The sequence below is a fragment of the Delphinus delphis genome, chromosome 19 (assembly GCF_949987515.2).
Source record: "Delphinus delphis chromosome 19, mDelDel1.2, whole genome shotgun sequence".
Lineage (NCBI taxonomy): Eukaryota > Metazoa > Chordata > Mammalia > Artiodactyla > Delphinidae > Delphinus > Delphinus delphis.
Genome location: NC_082701.1, coordinates 46402394 through 46428736, shown reverse-complemented (window position 1 = coordinate 46428736; position 26343 = coordinate 46402394). Strand labels below are relative to the sequence as shown.

The 26343-nt window shown below is 44.6% G+C and overlaps 1 protein-coding gene across 2 annotated transcripts in view; it reads left to right on the top strand.

The window, feature by feature from the left end:
- The first annotated feature begins 5764 nt into the window (after positions 1-5764).
- The window catches only part of CRK (CRK proto-oncogene, adaptor protein), a 32351-nt gene continuing 11772 nt past the window's right edge, over positions 5765-26343 (top strand). The window contains exons 1-2 of one of the 2 annotated variants that reach the window (XM_059997177.1): positions 5765-6138; positions 16668-17203. In XM_059997177.1, the coding sequence (XP_059853160.1) occupies positions 5898-6138; positions 16668-17203 (777 nt within the window). In that variant the 5' untranslated portion in view covers positions 5765-5897. The remainder of the gene's footprint in view (positions 6139-16667; positions 17204-26343) is intronic. The other variant, XM_059997178.1, reaches the window with a different exon arrangement.

The following is a 26343-nucleotide window of genomic DNA, read 5'->3' as shown; positions in this document are numbered from 1 at the left end:
GTTCCAGGGTAGGGCTCCTTCTAGGCACTCACTATCAGGAATGTGTCTGGAACCATCTTGGCTCAGCCTTTCTGGGTGGTGGCTTCATTCTCAGGCAGGTTCTCCACTCGTGTAGTGGCAGCAGCAGCTACGGGCAGCTCCAGGCTTGCATTCTGTAATTCAGCATCGGAAGCAGAGAAAGAAAGTGCCTCTTTCCCAGTGATTCCAAAGTCTCAGCTGATTCTCAGTGGAGCAGCTTGAATGAGGTGCTCTTCCCTGACCCGGTCCGTGTAGTGAGGGAGAAGAGCTCATTCTAATATATGCCTGCCGGGCCTGGGTCATGTGCCTGCTCCCCCCCAGGCAGAAGCAGGAACCACACCTGATTGCAAGGACCAAGACTGCGAGCAGATAAATTTCCCCCCTAATCAGAGTGCTGCCTGCAGAAGAAAGGGAGTAAGTGTTGCAATCTGCAACCACAGAGCTCCTTGGCAGGCTAAGAGTTTTCCCAAAAGAGAAGGGCCTTGTAGGTAGAAGGAATGGCAGGTGCAAGGCTTAAAGGCAAGGAGAGGTTTAGTTTGGAGTCAGGCTACCTGCCAAGGGGTTTAGATTCATCACCTAGGACAGAAGTTCCCAAAGAACAGATACCACGTCATGTATGACTTATCTTGGGTTTGGCACAATCCTGTGAACACACCTAGATTTGGACACCTCCCTGCGAATTAAGTTAAAGAAAAATGAAAGCACCACAATAATTTGTTCACTCTGTCAGTAGTAACTGCGGTTCCAAGAAGCTGACACCAAGAAGCCGACAGATAAGATAAGCATTGTGATAGGTGCAATTACCAGCTTTACAACTGTAACAACACGCCTTCCTCTAGCAAGTTGGAGCACATGTGAGAGTGACGCCCCAGACATAGCCCAGATGCAGCCGAGGACACGTCCTTTTGAGAAGTAACCAAGAATGCTTTGCACCCCTTGCTCACCTCCTGTGGGAAGTGCAGTGCCCTCCAGGAGATACCTGACAATTACAGGAAGCTAACTTTGAACAAGTGCCTCCACTGGACTCTCCTTTCATTCATTTCATCATTCGACCAATATTCACTTAATGCCTATATGCCAGGCTCTCTGCCAGGCACTTGAGATATAGCAGGAGCAAAAAGACCAAAATCCTTGCTCTTACGGAGCTTGCATTCTAGAGGGGAAGAAAGGACAACGCATGAAACAGATCTGTAAAATTAGAAGGGGATAAGTGCAAGGAAAATCAAGCAGAGAAGGGGGAGTGGGAGAGTTGAGTATGCAGTTTGCAGTGTCAAATGGGCGGGTGAGGGAAGGTTTCCCTGAAGAGGCAACGTTGGAGCAGAGACCTGAAGGAGGTCTCTGAGGGAGTGACTGTGGAGATCCGGGCAGACGGAACAGCAAGTCAAAGCATGGAGGAAGAGGATGGTTAGTGGGACCAGAGAGGAGTGGGCAGGAGGAGAAGAGGAGAAGATAGGCATACTTGCATCTCACCGCCTTCAGATGTTCTCGATTTTTCTCAGCTCCACAAGGACAGAGACAAGGAAGTTGGCACCCTCTCCTTTCTTTTCTTTTCTTTTTTTTTTTTGGCTGCATCGTGTGGCATGCAAGATCTTAGTTCCCCTGCAGTGGAAGTACAGAGCTCTAACCGCTGGACCACCAGGGAATTCCCAGGCACCTTCTCCTTGTTTCCTCCCTGCAAAAGGCATCTGTGTGAGCAGCTCTCCTAAAGGATGGGGCAATCAGGGGGAATTACATCGTAGCAAAGCAGACAAATGATTCTCAAAAGCCCTGCAGCATGTCACCCCTGGGAACATCTCACTGACCTTTCTAGGAAGGTCCCATCTCCTGCCTTGGTTCCCAGCATGCTCTCCTCCCCTCTACCTGCCTTGCAATCCCCTCACTTTTCTCCCCAGAGCTTTCCCCTAGTGTCTGCCTCCAGACCCTACCTTTGTACATCTTTAGACAGGTCCTTGTCTCTGCAAAACTATGGGCTACCCACTGGGGGTGGGGCATCTCTCTTCTTCATTATCCAGAAACTCCAGCAGAGACTTGGAAATTTTTCTGTCTCCTTTCTCTCTCCTCGTCTCCATCCATGGATGAAAACTGGGCAGAAGTGTACTTTCCCGCCAACACCAATGGTGCCTATACACCCACCAACTTTTGTCTCTCCCTTTCTCTCTCACACACACTTTGCAATATGTGTCAGTTTCCTCTCTAAATAGCAATTGTTGTCATCTTCATAAATAATCTTTTTTTTTTAAAGGAAAAGCGAGTGTGAGTAGCCCAACTCCAGAGGGCTTCATTTACTTAGTACCCTGGAGTTGTGCAGCACATGACTTGCACAGATGTACGAGGCAGTTTTCATCATCTTAGGAGACATAGGCAGGAAAATAGGTCCTTGCACCTCTGCTCCTCGTCCTTTGCTAAAATAAGAAATGTGGGACTTCCCTGGTGGCGCAGTGGTTAAGAATCCGCCTGCCAGTGCAGGGGACACGGGTTCGAGCCCTGGTCCGGGAAGATCCCACATGCCGCGGAGCAACTAAGCCCGTGAGCCACAACTACTGAGCCCGTGTGCCGCAACTAGTGAGGCTGCGCTCTAGAGCCCGTGTACCACAGCTACTGAAGCCCGCGCACCTAGAGCCCGTGCTCCACAACAAGAGAAGTCACCGCAATGAGAAGCCTGTGCACCGCAATGAAGAGTAGCCCCCACTCAACGCAATTAGAGAAAGCCCGCCTGAGCGCAGCAGCAGACCCAACTCAGCCTAAATAAATAAATTTATTTTAAAAATAAATAAAATAAGGAATGCCTTTCTTCTCCTTTTTTTTTTTTTTTTTGCCACACCGCTTGTGGATCTTAGTTCCCCAACCAGGGATTGAACTGCCCTCGGTAGTGAAAGCACGGAGTCCTAACCTCTGGACCGACAGGGAATTCCCAGGAATGCCTTTCTTTGGTTAGATGGGAGGGAGTAGAGGACTTTGATGTGATTTTCTCTTGAACAGGGAAGCCTTCCCTTTCTTTTCTCCTTTCGTCTCTGCTTCTCCGTCAGGCAACTCCAGGAGCATCTTCCTAAACAAGAAGGTCACATTCTTTACATTCTTTGAAGGGCAGATCTCAGGCTTATCAGGGGCCAAAAGCCACCATTATTAGCTGTAAATCCTTATGTATGAAGGGGAGAGGAGAAGAGAAAGGAGGAAGGGGCAGAGGGGCTTGCCTTCTTCTTGTCCCAAGGCCATTCCTGTTCCCACCTTGTTGGCCTCTGCATTTATAGGTTCTCTGTGCTCCAAGGAAGAACACACTTGAATAGCTGCTTGGTGCTGGGTATCCCCTCCTTACCAACCTCCTTGCTTACTTTCCAGCTTAGTTATGATTTGTTCTCTCCTCCCTCTCTCTGTCTTCTCTTTCTCTCTTTGTTTCTTTCCTTCCTTCCTTTCTTTCTTTCTCCCTCACCCCCTCTTTCTTTTCTTTTCTTTTAAGGTATTTTCTTCTGTCATGTCCATGTGCCCCAGAGAGGGGGCTTAGAGGCATGGCTTCAGATCCCCATAGGCAGGACCTTACCCAGTCATCCTGGGGAAATGAAGAGCAGGCATGTCTCTTTCCCAAAGGACCAGAATTCACCCTGGGCTGGCTTCTTCTGCTGGCTTGTGGTGACATGCTGTGACTAAGCCAGGGTCATGATGAATCACCCACAGCAGGGAAGTTATCCTTGCTCCCCAACCCTTTCCAGAGTAGGCCCAGGGGTGTGTGAAGTGGGTCTGGAATAGGTGTGTTATTCATATAAGACCATAAAACCCAGGGCTGACTGATTAAAAAAAAAAAATCTGTTTCTGCCATCCTTTCCCCACCCCCATCTCTTGCCATTCCTATCCCAGAAGCCTGAGGATAGAGCAGAGTGACCATAGTTCTCTTCTCCTCCCAGGATTTGAATCCCGGCTCCCAACTCAGTGGCTATGTGTATCTGGACAAGTCACCTAACTCTCTGGCTTCATCTGTAGAATGGGACCAACCCATAAGGTTGTTGAGAGGATTAAAAGAAATGATCTATCTAAGGGCAGTTAGCTCTATGTCTGGCAAGTAGTATTCCTGAATAAATGTTAGCTGTTTTTTTTTTTTTTAATTTATTTATTTGTTTTTTTTTTTTTGGCTGCGTTGGGTCTTCATTGCTCTGTGCCAACTTTCTCTAGTTGCGGCAAGTGGGGGCTACTCTTTGTTGCAGTGCGCGGGCTTCTCATTGTGGTGGCTTCTCTTGTTGCGGAGCACGGGCTCTAGGCGCACGGGCTTCAGTAGTTGTGGCACTCAGGCTCAGTAGTTCTGGCTCTTAGGCTCTAGAGCACAGGTCAGTAGTTGTGGCGCACGGGCTTAGTTGCTCCACAGCATGTGGGATCTTCCTGTACCAGGGCTCGAACCCATGTCCCCTGCACTGGCAGGCGGACTCTTAACCACTGCGCCACCAGGGAAGCCCTGTTAGCTGTTATTATGAAATGATTATGGAGTGTGTCCTACACTAGATGCCTGGCCTTTGAGGAGATCTAGCATGGAATGCAGACGTGTAAATGAAAGATTACAGTATAAGAAGTAAGAACTCTAATAGAGATAATATGGACATTGTGTTGTAGATGCAGAGAGGGAGTGATGTGATGGTCAAGAAAGGGGAGGCATTTGAGTTTGAGATCCCAAAAGGAGTGAAGGGTATTCCAGAAAGAAGAAACACAAGATTCATGTAGGAGTGGTGAAGATGAGACTGTGGCCTGGTTTCATACTGTGAGATAAACTGTGAGTTCTAACACCTGGAGACTGTTAAAAGTTTTACACAGGGTAGCAGCAGACTCAGAGCTATAATTTAGAAAGTGCAAACTGGCAGATGTGTGTTATGCGATTAGGGGCAGCAAGAGTATAGAACACCAGTGAGCAGGCTGTCACAGGAATACAGATATAGATATGGGATGCAGAGATAGAAATGATCTTGATGGCAGGGAGAGCAGAGGATACCCATGACCACAATTAGAGTTTAGAGGATCCGGGCAGATGACTGCGAGCCTCAACGGAGAGGAGAACTCCATACTTCCACCTGGCTTGGCACACTCTGTTCCCTTTGTCTTGAATTCTCTTCCTCGATTGCCATTCAATATTCAGCTCAAGCCACCTCCTCTGGGAAGCCCTCTTGGATTCCTCTACAGAGTGGATTAGGGGGCCCTGCTCTGTATTCCTAGAGCCCCTTGTCCCTTCCCCATCGTGTCACTTGTTATTCCTTCGTCATTGACTGTTTCCTGGTTCCTCCTACTGTTCTGAGAATTCGGTGAGGAAAGGGCCCAGCCTTGATGACCTTTGCACCAGCAGGACAAATGTGGTCAACTGTTTGCTGAATGAATCAATGAAAACAAGAACTTTAGCAGGCCTGGGGAGAAGCTGGAGGAACCATCAGAAAAAGACTGTCTCAGGGAACTCAGGCCCTGGGGCCACATCACCTTTTTACTCTAATTTTGTCTCCTAGTCACTGCCTAGAAACCTGGGCCTTCCAGGAACTTGAAACCCGGAGAAGCGAAGAACCGTGTGGCCAACAGTGGACTGGTAGCTGAGGCCCCGCCCCTCGGCCTTAGACTCCGCCTCTCCACCCTCTGCAGTCCCGATCCCCGCCACGCGACGACGCCCAAGAGGTCGCATGCGCAGTGCGCTCAAGAGCTGTGCCTTGCCCTTCTCCCAATGGCGGGCCGCGGTCCCCTTCCCGGCATCCTCCCAGGGGCAGGGAGCGCGTCATTTCCGGTGGGGAAGGCCCGCGGCCTCCGCCGCCATTTCGGGCGCTGCTGAGAGGCTGAGACCCGAGCCGGTCCGCTGGGCGGCGGGCGCCGGGGCTGGAGGGGCGCGCGCGGCGGCGGCGGCCCAGCGTGTAGGCGCGGAGGCGGCCATGGCAGGCAACTTCGACTCGGAGGAGCGGAGTAGCTGGTACTGGGGGCGGCTGAGTCGGCAGGAGGCGGTGGCGCTCTTGCAGGGCCAGCGGCACGGGGTGTTCCTGGTGCGGGACTCGAGCACCAGCCCCGGGGACTATGTGCTCAGCGTCTCCGAGAACTCGCGCGTCTCCCACTACATCATCAACAGCAGCGGCCCGCGCCCGCCGGTGCCACCGTCGCCCGCCCAGCCTCCGCCCGGTGAGGGACGGACGGGACGGGAGGCCCCGGGCGGGGGTGAGGGCCGCGTAACTCCCCAGCCTGGCCGGCTGCTCCTCGAGAGCTGACCCCCACGAGGGACGTAGGCAGAGGGCCGGAGTGACCGTGGCCCGGGGGACAGCCAGCTGCCGGGGCTCGCTCCCACGGACGAGCGGGAGTGTGTGGGGGAGGAGGAGCCGCTGACCCAGGCCTCTGGGTGTGACTTGGGAGGACAGCCCAGGGGAAGGGGAACTGCTTCGGCCCCAGGGTGGGGCTAGCGCCAGAGCAGGGCCGAGCAACGTGGGGACAAAAGAGCTGAGGGGGATGTTGGCACTGCGGGGGCATCACTTGGCAGCGGTGCCCGGAATGAATCCGATAATCCTACAAGTGGCTTTTTAGGCTTGAAACATTTCCTGCAGTGTTGGAGAGCCGGGTTTGGCCATACTCCCCTGGTGGCCTTTGGTAGGAAGTCACCGCATACTGGCCGGGAGGGATGGAGACACCCTCAGGAAACCGGTCAGCTTTTTCCTTTCTTGGGCATTTTTCCAAAATACTTTTACCGTCCTCTTCCCCCGCGGAGGATGAAGGTGGTGAGCTAAGTGCCTTGGTTATAAAAGAAAGGCCTCTGTGACCAGCCCAGAATAAGCTGATGACCGGCTGACTGTGTTCAAGAGATCTTAGCGTCCAGAGACTGCCCTCCACAATGAGGGGGTTCTAGTTTTCAAAGCGATTAGTGGAGGAAAGATTTTTTTTCAGGAAATAATTCAGAAATAAGACAGTGGAGACAATCACTTCCCTGAAAGTGAATGGTACTTCATTTTTTTCTTGGACCTCAGCATTGTCTGTCTTGTACTCCAGGGCCTCTCCTTGTTCAGTAACTTTGAGGGCTGTGGCCTGAGTCTTCCTAGATGTTGGGAACAGACCCTGCTGAGCTGATTCTCTGAGAATTTAAATTATCTGTACCGGATCTTCCTTGCCAGAGATTGAGATGTGACTCTCTTACCCATGCCATTGGAGTTGTTTGGGGAGTATTAAGGAGATTTAGGCACTTAGTACTTGAGATTTGTGAGGTACAGAGTAATTCTGAGGTTGCTGTTATCTGTGGAACAGCACCAAGAGTCTTAGCACCTTCTCACTGTTCCCAAGTTGAAGCAGTTTCATCCTGACCAGCTGAGACGAGATCCAGGCCAATCTCCTGTGAATTAGGAGGCTCCTGAACCAGCCTTTGCAGACTTGCCCTTTTAGGAGAGTCCTAATTTAGATTTATTCACTCTGGCCAGAAATGGGGAGATGGGGTAGTCTCTTTGTTGTTAACACATACCAATTTTAAAAAGAGAGTGGAGATTTTTTTTTAACTTTTTTTTCTTTTTAATAAATTTATTTATGTGTTTGTTTGTTTGTTTATTTTTGGGTGTGTTGGGTCTTCGTTGCTGTGTGCGGGCTTTCTCTAGTTGCGGTGAGCAGGGGCTACTCTTCGTTGCGGTGCACAGGCTTCTCATTGTGGTGGCTTCTCTTGTTGCGGAGCACCAGCTCTAGGTGTGTGGGCTTCAGTAGTTGTGGCACGCGGGCTCAGTAGTTGTGTCTCACGGGTTCTAGAGCGCAAGCTCAGTAGTTGTGGCACACGGGCTTAGCTGCTCTACAGCATGTGAGATCTTCCCAGACCAGGGCTCAAACCCATGTCCTCTGCATTGGCAGGCGGATACTTAACCACTGCGCCACCAGGGAAGTCCCAAGCGTGGGGATATTTAAGCCCACAGTTATCTGAGGTCTTTCTCAGTCTGGTTGGTTTAATAGCATTATAACATGAGATGGGAATATTTTTGTATTTACCCTAAATCAAATATGTTCTACTTTTTACCACCTTCATGGTGTTTAGGGTTTTGCATTACTGTGCAGTGACATGATGGCAAACGGTCCCTGAAACTCAATTCTCAACATTTTGTTTGTGTATGTGTTTTGTTGGTTGCAGAATGTGGAAATAGCAGCAGGCAGTTTTATTTGAGCTTTCCCCACATCTTGGTGTTACAACTTTAATCTCAGCTCTTACCTTAATATTGAGCTCCACCTTTTCATAACAGATATGAGGTCAGATCCTTGGCCCAAGAGAGAAGGTGTGGATTGCTAAAGTTTGTGCATGGGGTGTGGAAAGTTCATGGGCATTGTGGTCATTTTTCTTTCTGCCATGTACCCTGTTTTCCACATAGGGCAATTGATTCAGTTGCTGTCTTTATAAAAACTATTTAGTCTCTGTTCTCCCCCTCCCCGTCCAGCTCTTATTCTTTTGAAACCACACAGAAGAATTTCTTGAATTTTAGAAAGGCATATACAATATTAATAGCTAACATTTATTGACTGGTTATTCTATGCCAGGCAGTTTGCTGAATACTTTTTTTTTTTTTTTTTTTGCGGTACGCGGGCCTCTCACTGTTGTGGCCTCTCCCGTTGCGGAGCACAGGCTCCAGACGCGCAGGCTCAGCGGCCATGGCTCACGGGCCCAGCCGCTCCGCGGCATGTGGGATCCTCCCGGACCGGGGCACGAACCTGTGTCCCCTGCATCGGCAGGTGGACTCCCAGCCACTCCGCCACCAGGGAAGCCCCCCCTTTTTTTTTTTCTTCTGAATACTTTATGTGCCTTGTCTCATTTACTGTCTATAACGATCTAGTGAGGAAAGTACTATGATCTCCACTTATTAAAATATTTCCATTTTATAGGTGAGGAGACTGAGAGAGATAAAGTAAATTGCCCAAAGTCACACAGCTAGTAAATGACTGAGCCAGAATTTGAACCTAGGAATTGTGACCTGAGAGCTGACAATATTACACTGTATTCCTTTCTGTCAAAGCCAGTTTTCTTTTGAGATCCCACAGTGCACTTTGAGGACTCAACACTTTTGTCTCTGCCCTCGGTCCCAGGTTCTGTTTAAAGACCAAAAGGAAAGAATGACAAGAAGAAACTGGCTTTAGTGCTCAGAGAATACACATCTGCTATCTGAAGTTGGTGACAAAGAGGCTTTTAATAACCTTGTTTGGCAGATTGAATATGGGAAATGAGCTTTTTGTTTAGGGTTATATAGTGTATTTTGTAGAGATAATGTAGAAGATGAATTTGTATGGAATGGCTTAGATATAGATTTTAGAGGCATAGGGACAAAATAGACCAGGTATTCTCAACCTTTTCCAGTGAACTTGTTTGGTGTTTTTTTGTTTTGTTTTTTTAAATATTTATTTATTTCTTTGGCTGCACTGGGTCATAGTTGTGGCATGCAGGATCTTTAGTTGTGGCATGTGGGATCTAATCTGACCAGGGATCAAACCCGGGCCCCTGCATTGGGAGCGTGGAGTCTTAACCACTGGGCCACCAGGGAAGTCCCCACCAGTGAACTTGTTTTTAACATAAGCGTTTAGCTCCCACAGGCTACCAGTGCTGCCATTGCCTGGAAGTGACCTGACTGTGCCCCAGGGCCATAGCACAGGGCTTGGTCAAGTCTACTGGTCATACTCTGTCAGCTGTACCTCTTGGAAAGACTTTGCAATCATTGATGGATCCACTGGTTTTTTCCTCTTGGAACATGAGGTTTTACTAGACCTTGTCCAGTAGACAATCAATAAAACTGAGTAAATATGACTTGGGAAAGTAGTTATAAGCTTGTGCTCTGAAGCCTGGGTTTGAACCTTCCTTACCTGCTGCTTACTACTCATATAACTTTGGGCAGCTTCTTTAACGTCTCCCTGCCTCAGTTTCCTTATCTGTGAAAGAGGAGAAATAGTAATACTGACCTCATAGGGTTGTTTCGAGGATTCAGTGAGTTTTAGTGTATTAGGAATGGAACTGGCATATAGTTAGTAAGTACTCAGTAAGCATTAGGTATATTAATCTGTGTGGTTGAGAGGGAAGAGTTGAAGCAAGGTGGAAAACTGTTCTCAGCTTTGAGAGGCTTACAGCATGTCTGAAGGAGTAAGTGCTGGGTGGAGGGGGGTGGGGTGCATCAAGAAGCGTGAAAGAACCTTGGATCCAGTACATGGAAATAAGATGGCGCCTGCTCAACCCAGAGCCTCCCACCTGTTGCTCTAGTGGGTGAGTGGAGCATAAAAACTTGCCTCGTTTTGGGGGTGGGGGTAGAAGCTAGGGTGATAACTGTACTGCCTCTTCAAGGTGGTGCTGGGTCAAGACACTTCTGGAGATCTTAGGGGACTGCGCGTTATTTACTGCTGCCTTTTTGTACCTTCAGCATCTGTTTCATTTGTTTACCTCATCTTTGTAGTTCTCAAGTCTGGTCCTCATGATTTGCTCTTTAATATTAGAGTATCCCTCCATTCATTGGTTCTGGAGAAGTTCTTCAGTGAGTTACTTAAAGGTTTTAGACCAAAAAAAAAAAAAAAAAATTCCTTGGTAAAAGGAGGTGGGTTTATTTATTGCAGAACTTCTCCAAGCCTTTACTATGCTCATGTGAAATTATGACTCTTAAGAGAGGCAGGTATTGGATACTGGGTCTTTCAAAGCAGTTTGACCACGGAACTTCTTGAGAAGCATCTTGAGATTCTGTGGAAGCTTCTCTAGGAAACAGTGCAGCAGACTCTGGATTTGGGGATGAATTGAAAACTTCTAAAGGAATTCGGAGGTTTGGGGGTGTGTGTTAAACTGATTTGCTTTTTATTGGGCACCTATAATATACCAGCTACTTTCAGGAACTTCATTAGTTAGGAATTAGGCCCTGTGAGAAGTTAAATAACAGCTAATATAGCTAGGAAATAGAGACAGAATTCATCAAACCTGGTGAGTCTGAATCTGCAAAGTATACCATGCTGACATCCACCATTTTTAGGAAGTTCTATTTGCTTAGGAAACCATACATCTTGATACGTCTTCAGTATACTTTCTTTTTTTTTTAACATCTTTATTGGCGTATGATTGCTTTACATTGTTGTGTTAGTTGCTACTGTATAACAAAGTGAATCAGCTATATGTATACATATATCCCCATATCCCCTCCCTCTTGCGTCTCCCTCCCACCCTCCCTATCCCACCCCTCTAGGTGGTCACAAAGCACCGAGCTGATCTCCCTGTGCTATGCAGCTGCTTCCCACTAGCTATCTATTTTACGTTTGGTAGTGCATATATGTCCGTGCCACTCTCTCACTTTGTCCCAGCTTACCCTTCCCCCTCCCCATATCCTCAAGTCCATTCTCTAGTAGGTCTGTGTCTTTATTCCCGTCTTGCCCCTAGGTTCTTCATGACTTTTTTTTTTTTTCCAGTATACTTTCTCAAATGGAAGTCAGTGGCCTTGTTAGCCCTTTGTATTGGACAGGTAGTGAGAATGCTTAAGCAGCCTCTATAAATAGCATAGGCAGAGGAGAAAGAGGGAATGAGAATTAAAGAGGAAGTGCTGTGAGACTGAGAGGCTGATGATGGAGCCACTGTGGTGGTGCCCATGCCAGAAGTGACCTGGCCTGTTTAGCCCACAGAGCTCTTGGGTGTTCTTCATAAAACCTCCAGAGAGTGGTCTTGTAAAGACTGATGTAACTTGAGGGGTGAAATGCTTAGAAGTAATGAGTTGAGCATGTACAACTCTTTTGGTTAAAAGATACTTCTGACTGCATTGATTTTGATTTCTGATTGTGTTCATAACTGCACATTCAGAATCCAGCACAGGTTTAATGTAAAACAAGTCAGTGAGGTTTTCCAAGTCCCAGCTATGAGAACTCTGTTGTTCTGTTCTCTAGACTGACTGACTGTATCTCCTTCCTTTCCCGCCCTTCTATTTCCTGCCTTTGGCTGTTTGTGGTTGGAAGGAGATGAACTAAGGAAAAGGAACCAGAACGCATAGCTGTGGTGAGGTTTGGGCTTATCTGGGGCTTATGTATGTTCTGTTCCCCCTTCTTCTCTTCTTCTGGATCAGCAAAGCTTGATTGCCCCATATATCTAACTGTAACTGCTGCAGCAGTACACAAAAACAGGTATTCCTCTATGGAATAATTATAGTGTCATTAGAATAGGAAAAGAGGGAATTCCCTGGCAGTCCAGTGGTTAGGACTCCATGCTTTCATTGTCCTGGGCCTGGGTTTGATCCCTGGTTGGGGAACCAAGATCCCATAAGCCGCTTGGCGTGGCCAAAAAAAAAAAAATATATATATATATATATATATATATATAGTTTTTTTTAAAGAAAGGTAAAGAATTTATGGGTAAATTTTCACTTGGTGTTTTCCTTGTATTTTTGTGTCTGTTGGAATTGCCAAGCAAAAATCAAACAAAAAAAATAGTGGGCCCAGTTCACATCATGAAGCATTTGAGCAAGAAGTGAATTGAACCAACTTGCTACCTTTCTGGCAGATGAACTGACGGTTTGTTTTCAGAATTCTCACACTGATCTTTTTAAGGGACTTGGCTTAGTCGTCTTATTTGTTCTTCTAAACCCTATCCCACCCCCCAATCCCCCCCAAAAAAAACCAAAACACATTTCACTTGGGATAGTACAGTAATTGGAGAAACCATAACAGTGGATGGAAGGGAGTAGTTGCCATCTTAGAATGAAAAGAGTACCTTAGAAGCATTCAGGGGACTTCCCTGATGGTCTAGTGGTTAGGACTTGGAACTTGCACAGCTGCGGGCCTGGGTTCCATCCCTGGTGTGATCCCTGGTTGGGGAACTAAGACCCCCAAGCTGCACAGTGTGAGCAAAAAAAAAAAAAAAAAAACTGTTCAGGAACAGAAAGAGCTGCTCTTTTATTGTGATTTTGTTGTATCTTAGAACATAATTTGTTGTTGCCACTAGTTTTTGTAAGAGCATGTCTCCAGTTGGAAGTGAAAGCCAGGGGAAAAAAATAATGTCTTCCTAAGACATGCTGCTACACTCCTTGCTTACTAACCACACTGTGTATGCTTGTATCCCCAACTATGCTGTGAGTTTCTCAAACTGGGAACAGATTTTGATTTAACTTTTCCTCACTTCAGAGTTATGTTCATTAAGAATAATATCTAACATGGGATTTCCCTGGTGGTCCAGTGGGTAAGACTCCATGCCCCCAATGCAGGGGGCCCGGGTTTGATCCCCGGTTGGGGAACTAGATCCCGCGTGCCGCAACTAAGATCCCGCCTGCCGCAACTAAAGACTCAGTGCAGCCAAAATAAATAAGTAAATAAAAATATTTAAAAAAAGAATAATATCTAACACTTAATAAGCATGTACAGTCTGCCAACCACTGTCCCAAAAGGGTGACTAGTGAAAACCATATTAGCTGTTGTACCTTGGAATGTAGTTGGGTAAATTCTAGCAAGGGAGCTTTTCTTCCCAGGTGTCATCAGGACCATTTTCTAAGCTGGGGTGCTCTGCTGGTGTGAAGGTTCTCCCTACCACTTTGCCCTGGAGGCTTTCTTGACCAGGCAGTGCTAAGTAGGTCTTCTTGGAGCTCACACTGACCCTATCCTTAACATAGTTCCACAGACCTGAAAGTTCACTATAGCCTACCGGTGATAGGTGAGATAGCCATGCATCTCGTTTACCAGACTTGAATAGGAATAATTGCCCATCAGTGATCCGCTTTAGTGAAGAGAAACTCCAGAATATAGCACCACCATGCTCTGGTATGGTCATAACCAAAATCATCTCTCCAGTCCTGTACTTGGAGCTATTGGGTTGCATTATGCTGGTGTCTGATGAGTGTTTGCCATAGATGGACAGTCCTGGGTTTGGGCATGTATTTCAACATCTTGAGTTGGAGAGACAGCCAACATTATTGAATGTGGGCTATTAACTTGTTTTAGTTTACAGCCATGAATTCCACAGATGGACTTTTGCAATATAAGAAATGTGCATCTGTCCTCTCAATTGTGTCTTGATCTTTCTTTCATTTGGGTGAAAAGAGAAGGCACTCATCAGTACTCATTCTGTATTGAGGACTTTTGATTAACTTCCAAAGTTTGTCTCCTCACCTGTCTCCAGTAGAGAATTTTAAATGTACTTTTTCTGGTCTTTCTGGAAGAAGTGTTTTCTTCTAACATTGAACGAAATAGTTTGGTCTCATTTTTTTAGAGTGGTGAAGTGATTTAGACAGCTGGGCTACCACAATGTTCCTGTTTCACAGCATTAATGGCAAAGGGTTTTAGATGGGTGGGCTAGTCTTAATAGGAGTGGAGAGGGTAGATTGGCTGTTTCCCTTAACAAAGGAATCGAACAAGTAACTTTCACAAAAGAAGTACAAATAGTCAATAAACATGAAAAACATCAAACAATCAAAGATGTTATTTAAGAAGAGATATCCCTGCTGTTTGGCAAGGATATGGGGGAAATGGGAACTCACAAACTACTGGTGGGAGTGTAAAACTATACAAACTTTTTGGAGGACAGTTTGGCAACATAAACCTTAATGTAATTATTATTTTTTTAAAAAAACTTTATTTATGTATTTTGGCTGCATTGGGTCTTTGCTGCTGTGGTGAGGCAGGCTTTCCCTAATTGCGGTGAGCGGGGGCTACTCTTCGTTGTGGTGTGCGGGCTTCTCATTGCGGTGGCTTCTCGTTGCGGAGCACGGGCTCTAGGTGCACGGGCTTCAGTAGGTGCGGCCTGTGGGCTCAGTAGGTGCGGTGCGTGGGCTCTATAGCGCAGGCTCAGTAGTTGTGGCGTGCTGGCTTCGTTGTTCCGTGGGATCTTCCCAGACCAGGGCTCGAACCCGTGTCCCCTGCGTTGGCAGGCGGATTCTTTTTTTTTTTTTTTTGGCAGGCGGATTCTTAACCACTGTGCCACCAGGGAAGTCCAACCTTAATGTTCTTAATGTTTTTTTTGTTTGATGTGGACCAGTTTTAAAGTCTTTATTGAATTTGTTACAGTATTGCTTCTGTTTTATGTTTTGGTTTTTTGGCCTGCATGTGGGATCTTAGCTCCCCGACCTGGGATCGAACCCGAACCCCCTGCGTTGGAAGGTGAAGTCTCAACCACTGGATCGCCAGGATGTCCCTAAACCTTAATGTTCTTACCCTTTGATCCAGCAATTGCATTTCAAGGAGTTTATCGTAAGGAAGTAATAAAAATGTTCATTAGTAGACCAGAACAAAAACATAACAGCATTGTTTGCAATAGTGAAAAGTTGGGAATATTTTATAGCCATTAAAAGTCATATTCTTGAAGAATATGGGGAAATTTTTATTATATAAATATTATATAATAGAATATTGTATAAAGTAAAACATTTTTATTTTACAGTAGGAAAAGGGGCAAGGTATAAAATTATAGTAATCTAGTTATAAAAATGTATTTATGGGCTTCCCTGGTGGCGCATTGGTTGGGAGTCCGCCTGCTGATGCAGGGGACACGGGTTCGTGCCCCGGTCTGGGAAGATCCCACATGCCGCGGAGCGGCTGGGCCCGTGAGCCATGGCCGCTGAGCCTGCGCGTCTGGAGCCTGTGCTCTGCAACGGGAGAGGCCACAACAGTGAGAGGCCCGCGTACCGAAAAAAAAAAAAAAAAAAAAAAAAACTCCATGAAAAAGTTTTTGTAGAGCTATGCATTCTTTTATCAGGAAACCAAATAGTAAACAATCCAATTAAGATACTGATATTTTGGGTGCTTAGCAGAATGCAAGTTAAAGGTTTGTATTCCTCATTAGAAACTTTGTTTCTTATTTGAAGCAAAATACATTCATTTATTATCCTTCAATTCTAGAATCTCAGGATAGGGAGGGAACGCAGTTTAAAGTATGCCCTGTGTCAAAGGCCTCACACATCTTTGTGTCATGTGAATTTTAAGCATTCCTAATATGTCCTTTCTCTTGGACCCTCAGTGTGTCATCAGTTTGAGGATTTTAACCCTTCTTTATTTTCCTGAGCATCCTTGTTTACCTTTTTCAAGACCTGTTTGTTTCTAAGGGAACAGTCCAGTTTCCATGTTTTATTTAAGTGAAGATCTTATGAGTTGATTTTCAAGCAGTTAGCTTCTTAGTTTGTTGTCAGAAGAGAGATTGAGGTCATTAATTGTAGATTAAAAAGATAGTCTAAAACTTTTTCTTATTAGGAATTGTACATTCTAGATGTGAAGATACGAATGTATGATCCTGGTATAGATATCAAGCTCTCCCCACCTCTTCCTGGGATAGCTGCTGCAACTTATGAAAAAGGAGAGCTTGCTACATTTCCTGAGGTTGAAAAGAAGATTGTAACACAGCCTTGAACCGTTTGTACCCTGTAAATGGAATGGCAACAGAACACTTGGGGAGAATGAGCAAGAAGTCTCCATGTGGCTCTGTCTTTGATTCAGTATGAGAGCATGTCATGACTGGTGTGGTTGGTCTATCATAGCCTTCTGACTCTGCTGCAGGTGGTGATAGGCATCTTTCTTCCTGGGGAATGTTTGAGCTACAAAGTATGATTTTAGTTTACTATTAGGAGAAGCAGTTATTTATTCTAGACAGGTTTTTGTTTGTTTGTTTGTTTCTTTCTTTCTGATTAAATATTGACTAAATGTGTTTGGGAAATGCTTAAAATCTACATTGCATCTCCAGTATAATATATCTTTAAATAATACCCTGCTCTGTTTTTTTCCAGGGGTGAGCCCCTCCAGACTCCGAATAGGAGATCAAGAATTTGATTCATTGCCTGCTTTACTGGAATTCTACAAAATACACTATTTGGACACTACAACATTGATAGAACCAGTTTCCAGATCCAGGCAGGGTAGTGGAGTGATTCTCAGGCAGGAAGAGGCAGAGTATGTACGAGCCCTCTTTGACTTTAATGGGAATGATGAAGAAGATCTTCCCTTTAAGAAAGGAGACATCCTGAGAATCCGGGATAAGCCTGAAGAGCAGTGGTGGAATGCGGAGGACAGCGAAGGCAAGAGGGGGATGATTCCAGTCCCTTACGTCGAGAAGTATAGACCTGCCTCCGCCTCAGTATCGGCTCTGATTGGAGGTAACCAGGAGGGTTCCCACCCACAGCCACTGGGTGGGCCGGAGCCTGGGCCCTATGCCCAACCCAGCGTCAACACTCCGCTCCCTAACCTCCAGAATGGGCCCATTTATGCCAGGGTAATCCAGAAGCGAGTCCCTAATGCCTACGACAAGACAGCCTTGGCTTTGGAGGTACATAACGTGTAAAATGTAGAAAGAAGAGATCTGCTACAGGGTCTCCCTTTCAGACCTCTTAGAGCTTTGTAGGAATGCTGAATACAAGCAACAGCATTGTGATGTTGTTATAGATGTCGAATGGTACTTTACCATTAAGTACTGATTTTGGCATTTAATGTTGGGTTTTCTCTTTTTTATGGAAAACCTATTTTGGAATGAGTAAGCTTAAAACTGTATAACCGAATGTTCTGATTGATCTACTAAACCATACTTTGACTACTTTAATAACACTACCTGAATTCACAGGAATTAACCTAAAATATTTTTTCTCATCTTCTATGTTCTAATCTGTTTCTTTCTTTCTGTTTATCATTATCTAAAACAAGGTGGGCTCACACAGATTTGAGTACAGTAAGTGGTGTCTATCAAAATACTTAAACTAATTTTCTTATAAAAATATAATGTTTTTACTTTAGGGGGTATGGGGTTTCTTACCATTGATTGATTGTATTCATCAAGTAATTCAGGAGGAATGGTAAAGTGTATAGGTATGAAGAGATACATACCCAAAAGTATTAATTCCCAGGAGCAGCAGGTTTACTTGGTCTTTGTTGTTTAATGCATTTTTTTTTTTTTTTTTTTTTTTGTGGTACACGGGCCTCTCACTGTTGTGGCCTCTCCCGTTGCGGAGCACAGGCTCCGGACGCGCAGGCTCAGCGGCCACGGCTCACGGGCCCAGCCGCTCCGTGGCATGTGGGATCTTCCCAGACTGGGGCACGAACCCGTGTCCCCTGCATCGTCAGGCGGACTCTCAACCACTGCGCCACCAGGGAAGCCCTCTGTTTAATGCATTTTATAGACAAGAAGCCAGTTCCTCCTGAGGAATAAAGTTTTGCCTTTTACGGGTGAATAGTTATCCTTGGTAGCCCACCTCCTCTCGCCAACCATTGCATTGTATTTATTCCTGTCTTTAGCACTCACAGCTTTGTCCCTTATCTCCTCTCTTTCTCCTTCCGTCCCTCCCTTCTTTTCTTCTTCCTTTCTGAGTTATGCAGAGCTAGTGGTTCAGCATAAAAGCTAGTGTAGAAGTAGCATGCTTTCCAATCTTTCAGAGCCTTTCAGATATGGTAACTTGAATGTAAGTAGCTAAATTTCATAAGCACAGGCTGAAGTTTTGTGAGCACAAGTTAGCAGAGAAGGTGCAAAAGTATATTCTTGTAAACTGAAATCTCTAAATTTTGTTTCCTTTGGGTCATGTTTATACACTGAGGCGGGGGAGCTGCCCTTTAAGTGGGAGTATTAGCCTGTACAGTGAGCTGGAATTTATTTGAAGTAGTCTCTGATGTTGCTGGATTTGAAATTTTTCTTTTACATTCTGAATAATAGATGCAAAGGAGGGTTAGTTAGGTCTTACAGGTTTGACTGAAAAATGTGTGTTTTTAAGAGATCATGTTGTGACTTAATTGCGTCCTGGTTTTGATGAGAAATGAAATGTATATTGTCTAGGTCACACCACTTTTTCCCACTTAGAGTTTGGAGGGTAAGGAAAACAAGTTTCTAGCCTCATGTTTTCATTTAAGTTCAGATGATGGCAACAACCAACACAGTGCTGTGCTCATGACAGTTGTGACTCTTGACATTTATTGCAGACTCTGTTAGCACGGGGCTGGAGTGTGAAAATAGCATTCTTGGAACAAGCCAGCTGACACCCAGTAGAGAATAGTTATCACATTAATTTTGCTTCCATTTGCAATTCCTTTCTCAAAGAGAATTGTTTTGTTTTGTCTTCTGGCTGCACTGTGTGGCTTGCAGGATCTTAGTTCCTTGACCAGGGATTGAACCCGGGCCCACTGCAGTGAAAGCGCCAAGTCCTAACCACTGGACCACGAGGGAATTACCAGAATTGTTTTTTGTTTTTTAAATTAATTAATTAATTAATTTTTTGGCTGCGTTGGGTCTTCGTTGCTGTGCGCGGGCTTTTTCTAGTTGTGGCGAGCAGGGGCGACTCTTCGTTGCGGTGTGCGGGCTTCTCATTGCGGTGGCTTCTCTTGTTGCGGAGCACGGGCTCTAGTTGCGTGGGCTTCAGTAGTTGCGGCACATGGGCTGTAGAGCTCAGGCTCAGTAGTTGTGGCGCATGGGCTTAGTCGCTCTGCGGCATGTGGGATCTTCCCGGACCAGGGATCGAACCTGTGTCCCTTGCATTGGCAGGTGGATTCTTAACCACTGCTCCACCAGAGAAGTCCCACCAGAATTGTTTTGAATGATGCCTGCCTTGATTAGAGGCTTTAGTGCCCAAAGATGGTTGAGCTGTTCTGCTACTGTGAAACCTAAATCTTGCAAAATAAAAACTAAAGTGGAAGACTAGTTTATGATTTCAGTTAAGTTTTCTTTTTTGATTGGATATTAGTTTTGAGCCACATATGTTGATTGATAAAGATAGCTTCTTTCAAGTTAGAACAAATACCCCAAATAATAGCTTTAAAACACTGTATGTACTTAATAAAACATGATGTTAGTTTAGCATCATAGAAATCTAGAGCTGGAGAAGACCTTAGATATCCTTATTCGTTGTATGAAAAAAACTTACCTTGAGACAAATCGAATGGGTTGTTTAAACTAGTTGGAGGTGGAGATATGAGGAACCCAGATCTACCTTGGTGCCTTTTCAACCATACCCAGATTCAATCTGTGCTTCTTTTTGTTTTAGAACAGTGATGCTGCCCTCCTCAGTGTAAGTTTTGTGTGGTTTCACTGACAGCATATCTTAGTTGTATTCTCTATGCAGGGAGGCAGGTTTCCTTTCCCATCTCTGGTTTTTCATAGGAGCTGATGCCTCATCCCTATTGAGATGAGGCTAGGAGGTAAGATTAGGAGACTCTGGCTTTCTGACTGTAGCATTCTGATAAGAAAAATATTCATTGCTATATTTGACCCACTATAAATTTAGATCTGTAGATGAGCTAGGCACGTTTTAGTGGAGTCTTACAGTTAACTTGAAAATGATAAATTAGAATCATTGCATTTTAGAATTGGATAGAACCCTAGACATAATAGGGTTCAGACTGCTCTACAGTGCCCTAACATTTCCCAGGAGGTAGCTGAGGATGCAAGATTCTGGGTTCCCTCTCTTGCTTTTAATCAAAGCAACTCTGTTTTTCACTGTGTTATATATCAGGGTCTCTCTAAGATTTTTTAAGTACAGAGGGTTTCTGTACTTTAAAAAATAAATTTAAAAAATTGTTCAAGATCCACCTGTCCTCATCTTACAGATGGCTGTTTCCTGCATGGTATATTTGCTGTGAACAGAGTCCTCCAGTAGAATATAAGTTAATGCCTATTTCCTCTTTTCCTGCCCATCAGATTTCTCTAGTAGGAATGAAGCCTGTTGGAAAGAAGGGATTAATTCTAGCTAACAACCAAAGTAGGGGTATTCCTCTGCCCACTGTAATTCTGGGGGAATATAACTGAACCAGGAAGACACCATCCATCTGTTCCATCCGGAGCTTCTAATGAAGACGGATTTTAAACAAATGTAGATATGCTGAGTGTTTTGAAGGGGAAACACTGGAAGTAACACTAGAACAGTGCAGAGGCACCTTTTATCTTTTTGATCTTAGATTTGATCTAAGTTTTTTGGTTTTTTTTTTTAAAGAAATGGAAGTTTATTTTTATTTTTTTCTGGCTACGTTGGGTCTTCGTTGCTGCTTACAGGCTTTCTCTAGTTGTGGCGAGCAGGGGCTACTCTTTGTTATGGTGCACGGGCTTCTCATTGCGGTGGCTTCTCTTGTTGCAGAGCCAGGGCTCCAGGTGCATGGGCTTCAGTAGTTGCAGCATGCGGGCTCTAGAGCACAGGCTCAGTACTTGTGGCACACGGGCTTAGTTGCTCTGCTGCTGATCTAAGATTTTGATTTGATTGGTTTTTGTTTCATGCTTATGACTCCATGAGAACTTGAATAGTGAATTTATCTTGTAAATTGCAGGTGTTAAAGTTTATTTTATGCCTCTGTAGACTGTCCAGAATAATCACATTATATATTTTTTCTTTTTTTTAATATTTATTTATTTTTTGGCTGCATTGGGTCTTAGTTGTGGCACGCGAGATCTTCATTGAGGCGTGCGGGCTTTTCTCTAGTTGTGGCATGTGGGCTCCAGAGCGCGTGGGCTCTGTAGTTGCAGCACTTAGGCTCTCTAGTTGTGGCGCTTGGGCTTAATTGCCTTGTGTCATGTGGGATCTTAGTTCCCTGACCAGGGATCTAACTGGCGTCTCCTGCATTGCAAGACGGATTCTTAACACTGGACCAACAAGGAAGTCCTTCACATTATCTTTTTTAATAAATTTATTTATTTATTTATTTTTGGCTGCATTGGGTCTTCCTTGCTGCACGTGGGCTTTCTCTGGTTGCAGTGAGCGGGGGCTACTCTTCATTGTGGTGTGCAGGCTTCTCCTTGCGGTGGCTTCTGGGACACGGGCTCAGTAGTTGTGGCTCACGGGCTCTAGAGCGCAGGCTCAGTAGTTGTGGCACACGTGCTTAGTTGCTCCGCAGCATGTGGGATCTTCCCGGACCAGGGATCGAACCCTGTCCCTTGCATTGGCAGGTGGATCCTTAACCACTGTGCCTCCAGGGAAGCCCCCCCCACCCATTATCTTTAAATGTACTAATCATGTAACTTCCATTTTCTGGCATCTTTCCTTTGGTAGATAAGACTTCTGAGTAACCAGGGAGCTTCTCAGGTGGACTTAGGCATGGACCTGTCCTGCAGAGCACAGATAAGGGACGGTGTAAAGTGTTTTGGGTCCCTGATTATATGCAGCAGTGACTACATCAACTCTACATCTCCCCATGTGGAACTCTGTGAAACTTAAGTTATTTAGGCCTTTTGACCTATGTATGGAAAAGCGGAGTGAAGACCTTAATTTTCCCTGTGATCCAGAGAGAAAAAATGAGATTAGAAAGTAGAAGAACCTGAGTGACAAGTCTTGGCTGTGTTCAGTTTGTCTTTTTCTGGAATTGTAGCTGTAGATTTCTGTATTGTTCATTGAGACAGGTGTCTACTTTCCATCTCCTTCCATCCTTTTTGGACTTCTTCATTTCAGATTACAGTATCTCAATGGGAAGAGAGTTTGGAAGTAACTAATCCAGCTTCTTGGACATTGAAGGCAGGCCCTCTGGTATCCTTAGAGATAAATTAAAATAATTTTTAAATTAAAGCATAGTTGATGTACCATATCATGTAAGTTACAGGTGTACAACATAGTGATTCACAATTTTTAAAGGTTATACTCCATTTATAGTTATTAGAAAATATTGGCTATGTTCCCTGTGTTGTAAATATATCCTTGTAGCTTATTTTATTTTATTTTTTGATAGTTTATTTTTGTTTTTTGTTTGTTTGTTGTTTTTTTTTGGCCACGCCGCACGGCATGTGAGATCTTAGCTCCCCGACCAGGGATTGAACTCGCACGCACTGTGGTGGAAACGCAGAGTACCAACCACTGGACTGCCAGGGAAGTCCCCCTTGTAGCTTGTTTTGTACATAATAGTTTGTACCTTCTTAATCCCGTATCCCTGTCTCTCTGACCCTCCACCCCCAGATGATTTTTTTTTTTTTTTTGTGGTACGTGGGCCTCTTACTGTTGTGGCCTCTCCCGTTGTGACGCGCAGGCTCAGCGACCATGGCTCACGGGCCCAGCCGCTCCGCGGCATGTGGGATCTTCCCGGACCGGGGCGCGAACCCGTGTCCCCTGCATCGGCAGGCGGACTCTCAACCACTGCGCCACCAGGGAAGCCCCCCCAAATGATTTTTAAACATGTATTTGAATTATCTCTACTTTTGGGGAGCTCTATCATCCACAACAGTGTAGTCTAGAGGTTCCAAACTTTCTTGGATCATAGAACCCATAGTGTTTCAGTAATATTTTACAATGTTCCAGGCCAAATGAAATACTTAACAGTTCCATTTATTAAGTCAGTAGGTTCAAACAGCTTAAATATTTATATCTTAATAACTTAGTACCCACTTGAAAAAATAATAAAAATAATTGGAAGAAAATAATATTTTTGTTTTAATAAAATCACTTCAGTTATTTAACTGATGAGATGTGTACACCTCATTTTCTCAGACCTTGGGATCATATGGAACATTGCCACCTTCATTTCCTGTTCTACACTTATTTTCATGAAGTACTTGATTTTTATCATAGCAACTGCCAAAACCCAGCTTTACAAAGATTGACATCTTTGAAAGGGATGTAGTATAATCTGATTTCAGAATTTTTAACTGCCTCTAGCTGGTAGTTCACGTGACATAAGAGGTGTCAAGTATTGCTGTGTTTCCCTCAAAAATTTAAAATACTTGGTGGCACCCCTCTGAATTTGCTGCAGTGCCTCTGACACTGTACAGTTTGGGAACCTCAGGTCTAGTTCACTGGACTAGTTCTTAGAAAATTCTTTATGTTGAGCTAAAATGTACTTGCTCTATGTGGTCATCTCCCCACCTCTCACCAAGGGGATGGGGAACTTAGTTGCAGTCATTATTAGTTGTTGGTCTGTAGAAAATCTTTTCTGACTTGGACTAGAATCAGGGTAAGACCTATCTTCAGTGAGGTGCTTTTGCTCTACACCAGGAAGCCTACCTACCAGTTAAATCTCAAAGACCTGCAACTTTCCACCAATATGAGCCATGCCCATTTCAGTCCATCTCTGAGGCAAGTGAATCATTAAGGCTGGATTGTCGTCACTTTGTCTTCACTGATTTGAAAGATTTTAGATGGACCCTAAATATCACCTATTCCTTAGATCAGGGGTCTGCAGACTTTTTCTTTCTGTAAAGGACTTTTAGGCCATCTGGCCTCTGTCACTTTGCCATTATAGCTAGAAAGCAGTCGTAGAAAACAACAAATGAGCTTGCTGTGTTCCAGTAAAACTATTTACAGAGGGGGCAGCAAGCTGGTTGTGGCTTATGGGCCATAGTTTGCTGACCCCTGTCTTAGATTGCTGTAGTTTTCGTACGTTTTTTTCCTCCTTCAGTCAAATCTTGAAATATTTACTAAATGTGTTCTTGGTGTGTTTGAAAATATTTGAACACAAGGTCCCTGTACTCCATCTCAGTACTTGGTTTCCCTGGTTTTATTTATATGAAGTTATGTGTGTTTCCTGCCCTGAGCTCACTGGAATCGTGCAGCAAATCTGGATCAAAGGAACGTTGGCAACTGTTGATGCCTTTCATGTTAGAAGGCAAACTAGAAAAGCAGTCACCTGGGGTTACAGCAGCTGACTAGGTCACACAGCTCCCTGATGTCTCCTGTTTAATGCCATTTGGGCTCCAATTTCTTTCTCATTATCACTGGAACTCACTGGTGAAGGTGAACTGGGTAATCTTTTGCTCCTAGATCAATTCTTTTTTTTTTTTTTTTTTTGGCTTGTAGATCAATTCTAGGTTTGACTAATCTGTACCAAGATCATGATTGACCTTGGGAACTACACAGAGCTAGGGAACAAACCAGTGTGTTCCTCAAGTTCCCTGGGAGTGAAGAAACTGAAGTAACCACATTCAGTCCTCTTTACAGATGGTGCCATAATTTACTTGTGCACTTGCTCCTGAGGATGTGGTATATGGTTGAGAGGCTAGGAACTGATGGACTCTAAAATAGTACCTTGGTGGTGAAAGAATCATCACTCTCTCTTCTTTACAAGGTGTTAGTGAGGTCTGCCTCATAAAAGGAAAGGTTAACTGCTTCATAGTGCTTTAGGTCCTTTATAAGTTCTTTCTTTTTCATTAGTATGCAGATGAGGATTTTTTTTTCCATCTATAACTTGAATTTTGAAATCAGTAGTGTTAGAACTAAGTTATTACTGCACTCACTGATTAGTACATTCCTTTGTGTCTTAAAATTGTAACATTTCTGGGGCAAGTATTCAGTTTTGCTTTCTTTGTCTTTGAAGTAGTACACCAAGCTTCAAACCTATATGCATCCCCTGGTCTGGCCTTGGGGAATTCTGCTTCAGAGTGTTGTTGCTTAACAGGAAGAGGAGCACAAATTATGGTGTCATGTCTGACTTGGAGAAAGAACTGGACTTAATGGAGCACCATGTTCCTAGACTGCCCCATCCCCTCCTGCACTCAGCCCCAGGCTCGACAGCTACCCTTTCTTCCACCTTGTTGGAGCTCGAGGGCCTCATGTGTTCTAAAGGATAGTCATGTTGCCTTTGGGACTTGTCTGTTCTTGACCCCCAACAGTCCCCATGTGCTTTGAATATTTTGGAAGAAAGAACCCATAGGGTATTAAACATAGGGTATTTAATTAATTAATTTTTTTTTTTTTAGGGTATTTAATTTTAATAAGGTCTTCCTCAAAGTATTTGTACTTCAAGGCAGCTTTGTGCAGGTTAATTAGCCTATTAACCACTTACAACTTTCTTCTTTTATCCATTTAAAAATCAGAATCGTTTCAGAGTCATAACACAGCTTTTTTTTTCCCACCCTGTGGTGGTTGGACTTCTCTGCCAAGAACCTAAGCAACTGTAAAAAAAGATTTTGGATTCTGGAAGATGGTGTGCTTTTCCTGAGCCCTTCTCTGTAGGGTAGAACCAAGAGAGTGTATACATCAGAGATGTTATATGATGTCAGACTCTGATGTTGTCCAAAGGACTAATTTGCACTTCATTCGTCCCCCCAGTAACATCTTGCCGTATGGGAGCCCCAACTCATTTCTCCCTTCGAACTCTGAAGGAAGAAAGGCCTGAGGGCAGGTCAGCAGGTTTTGCCCTGTTTGTGGAGAAGCTAGTGTGGTTTTGTGGTGCTGATTAACAGCAAGGGGGTGGGTGGTCCACACTTCTACCTGCCCGTCACTGAGGGCTCTTTGGGATGTGATTTGAGACAACACTTTGAATGCTTAAGAATAATGGCAATCTTATAGTAAAAGAGAGGTGTTTAAACCTAGATTTTGGTATCAAGTAGAATGGTGGGCTTAAGGATGTATCCTGAAGAACGATCTTTTACAAAACACCTAGAAAAGCTGGATAAAACATAACAAACATTCCTTTCTTTTCACTTTTTAATTTAGATATGAAATCATTTGGTAGAACGTACCAATCCTAAGTATATAGCTCAGTGAGTTTACATGTATATATACATGTGACAACCACCCAGATGAA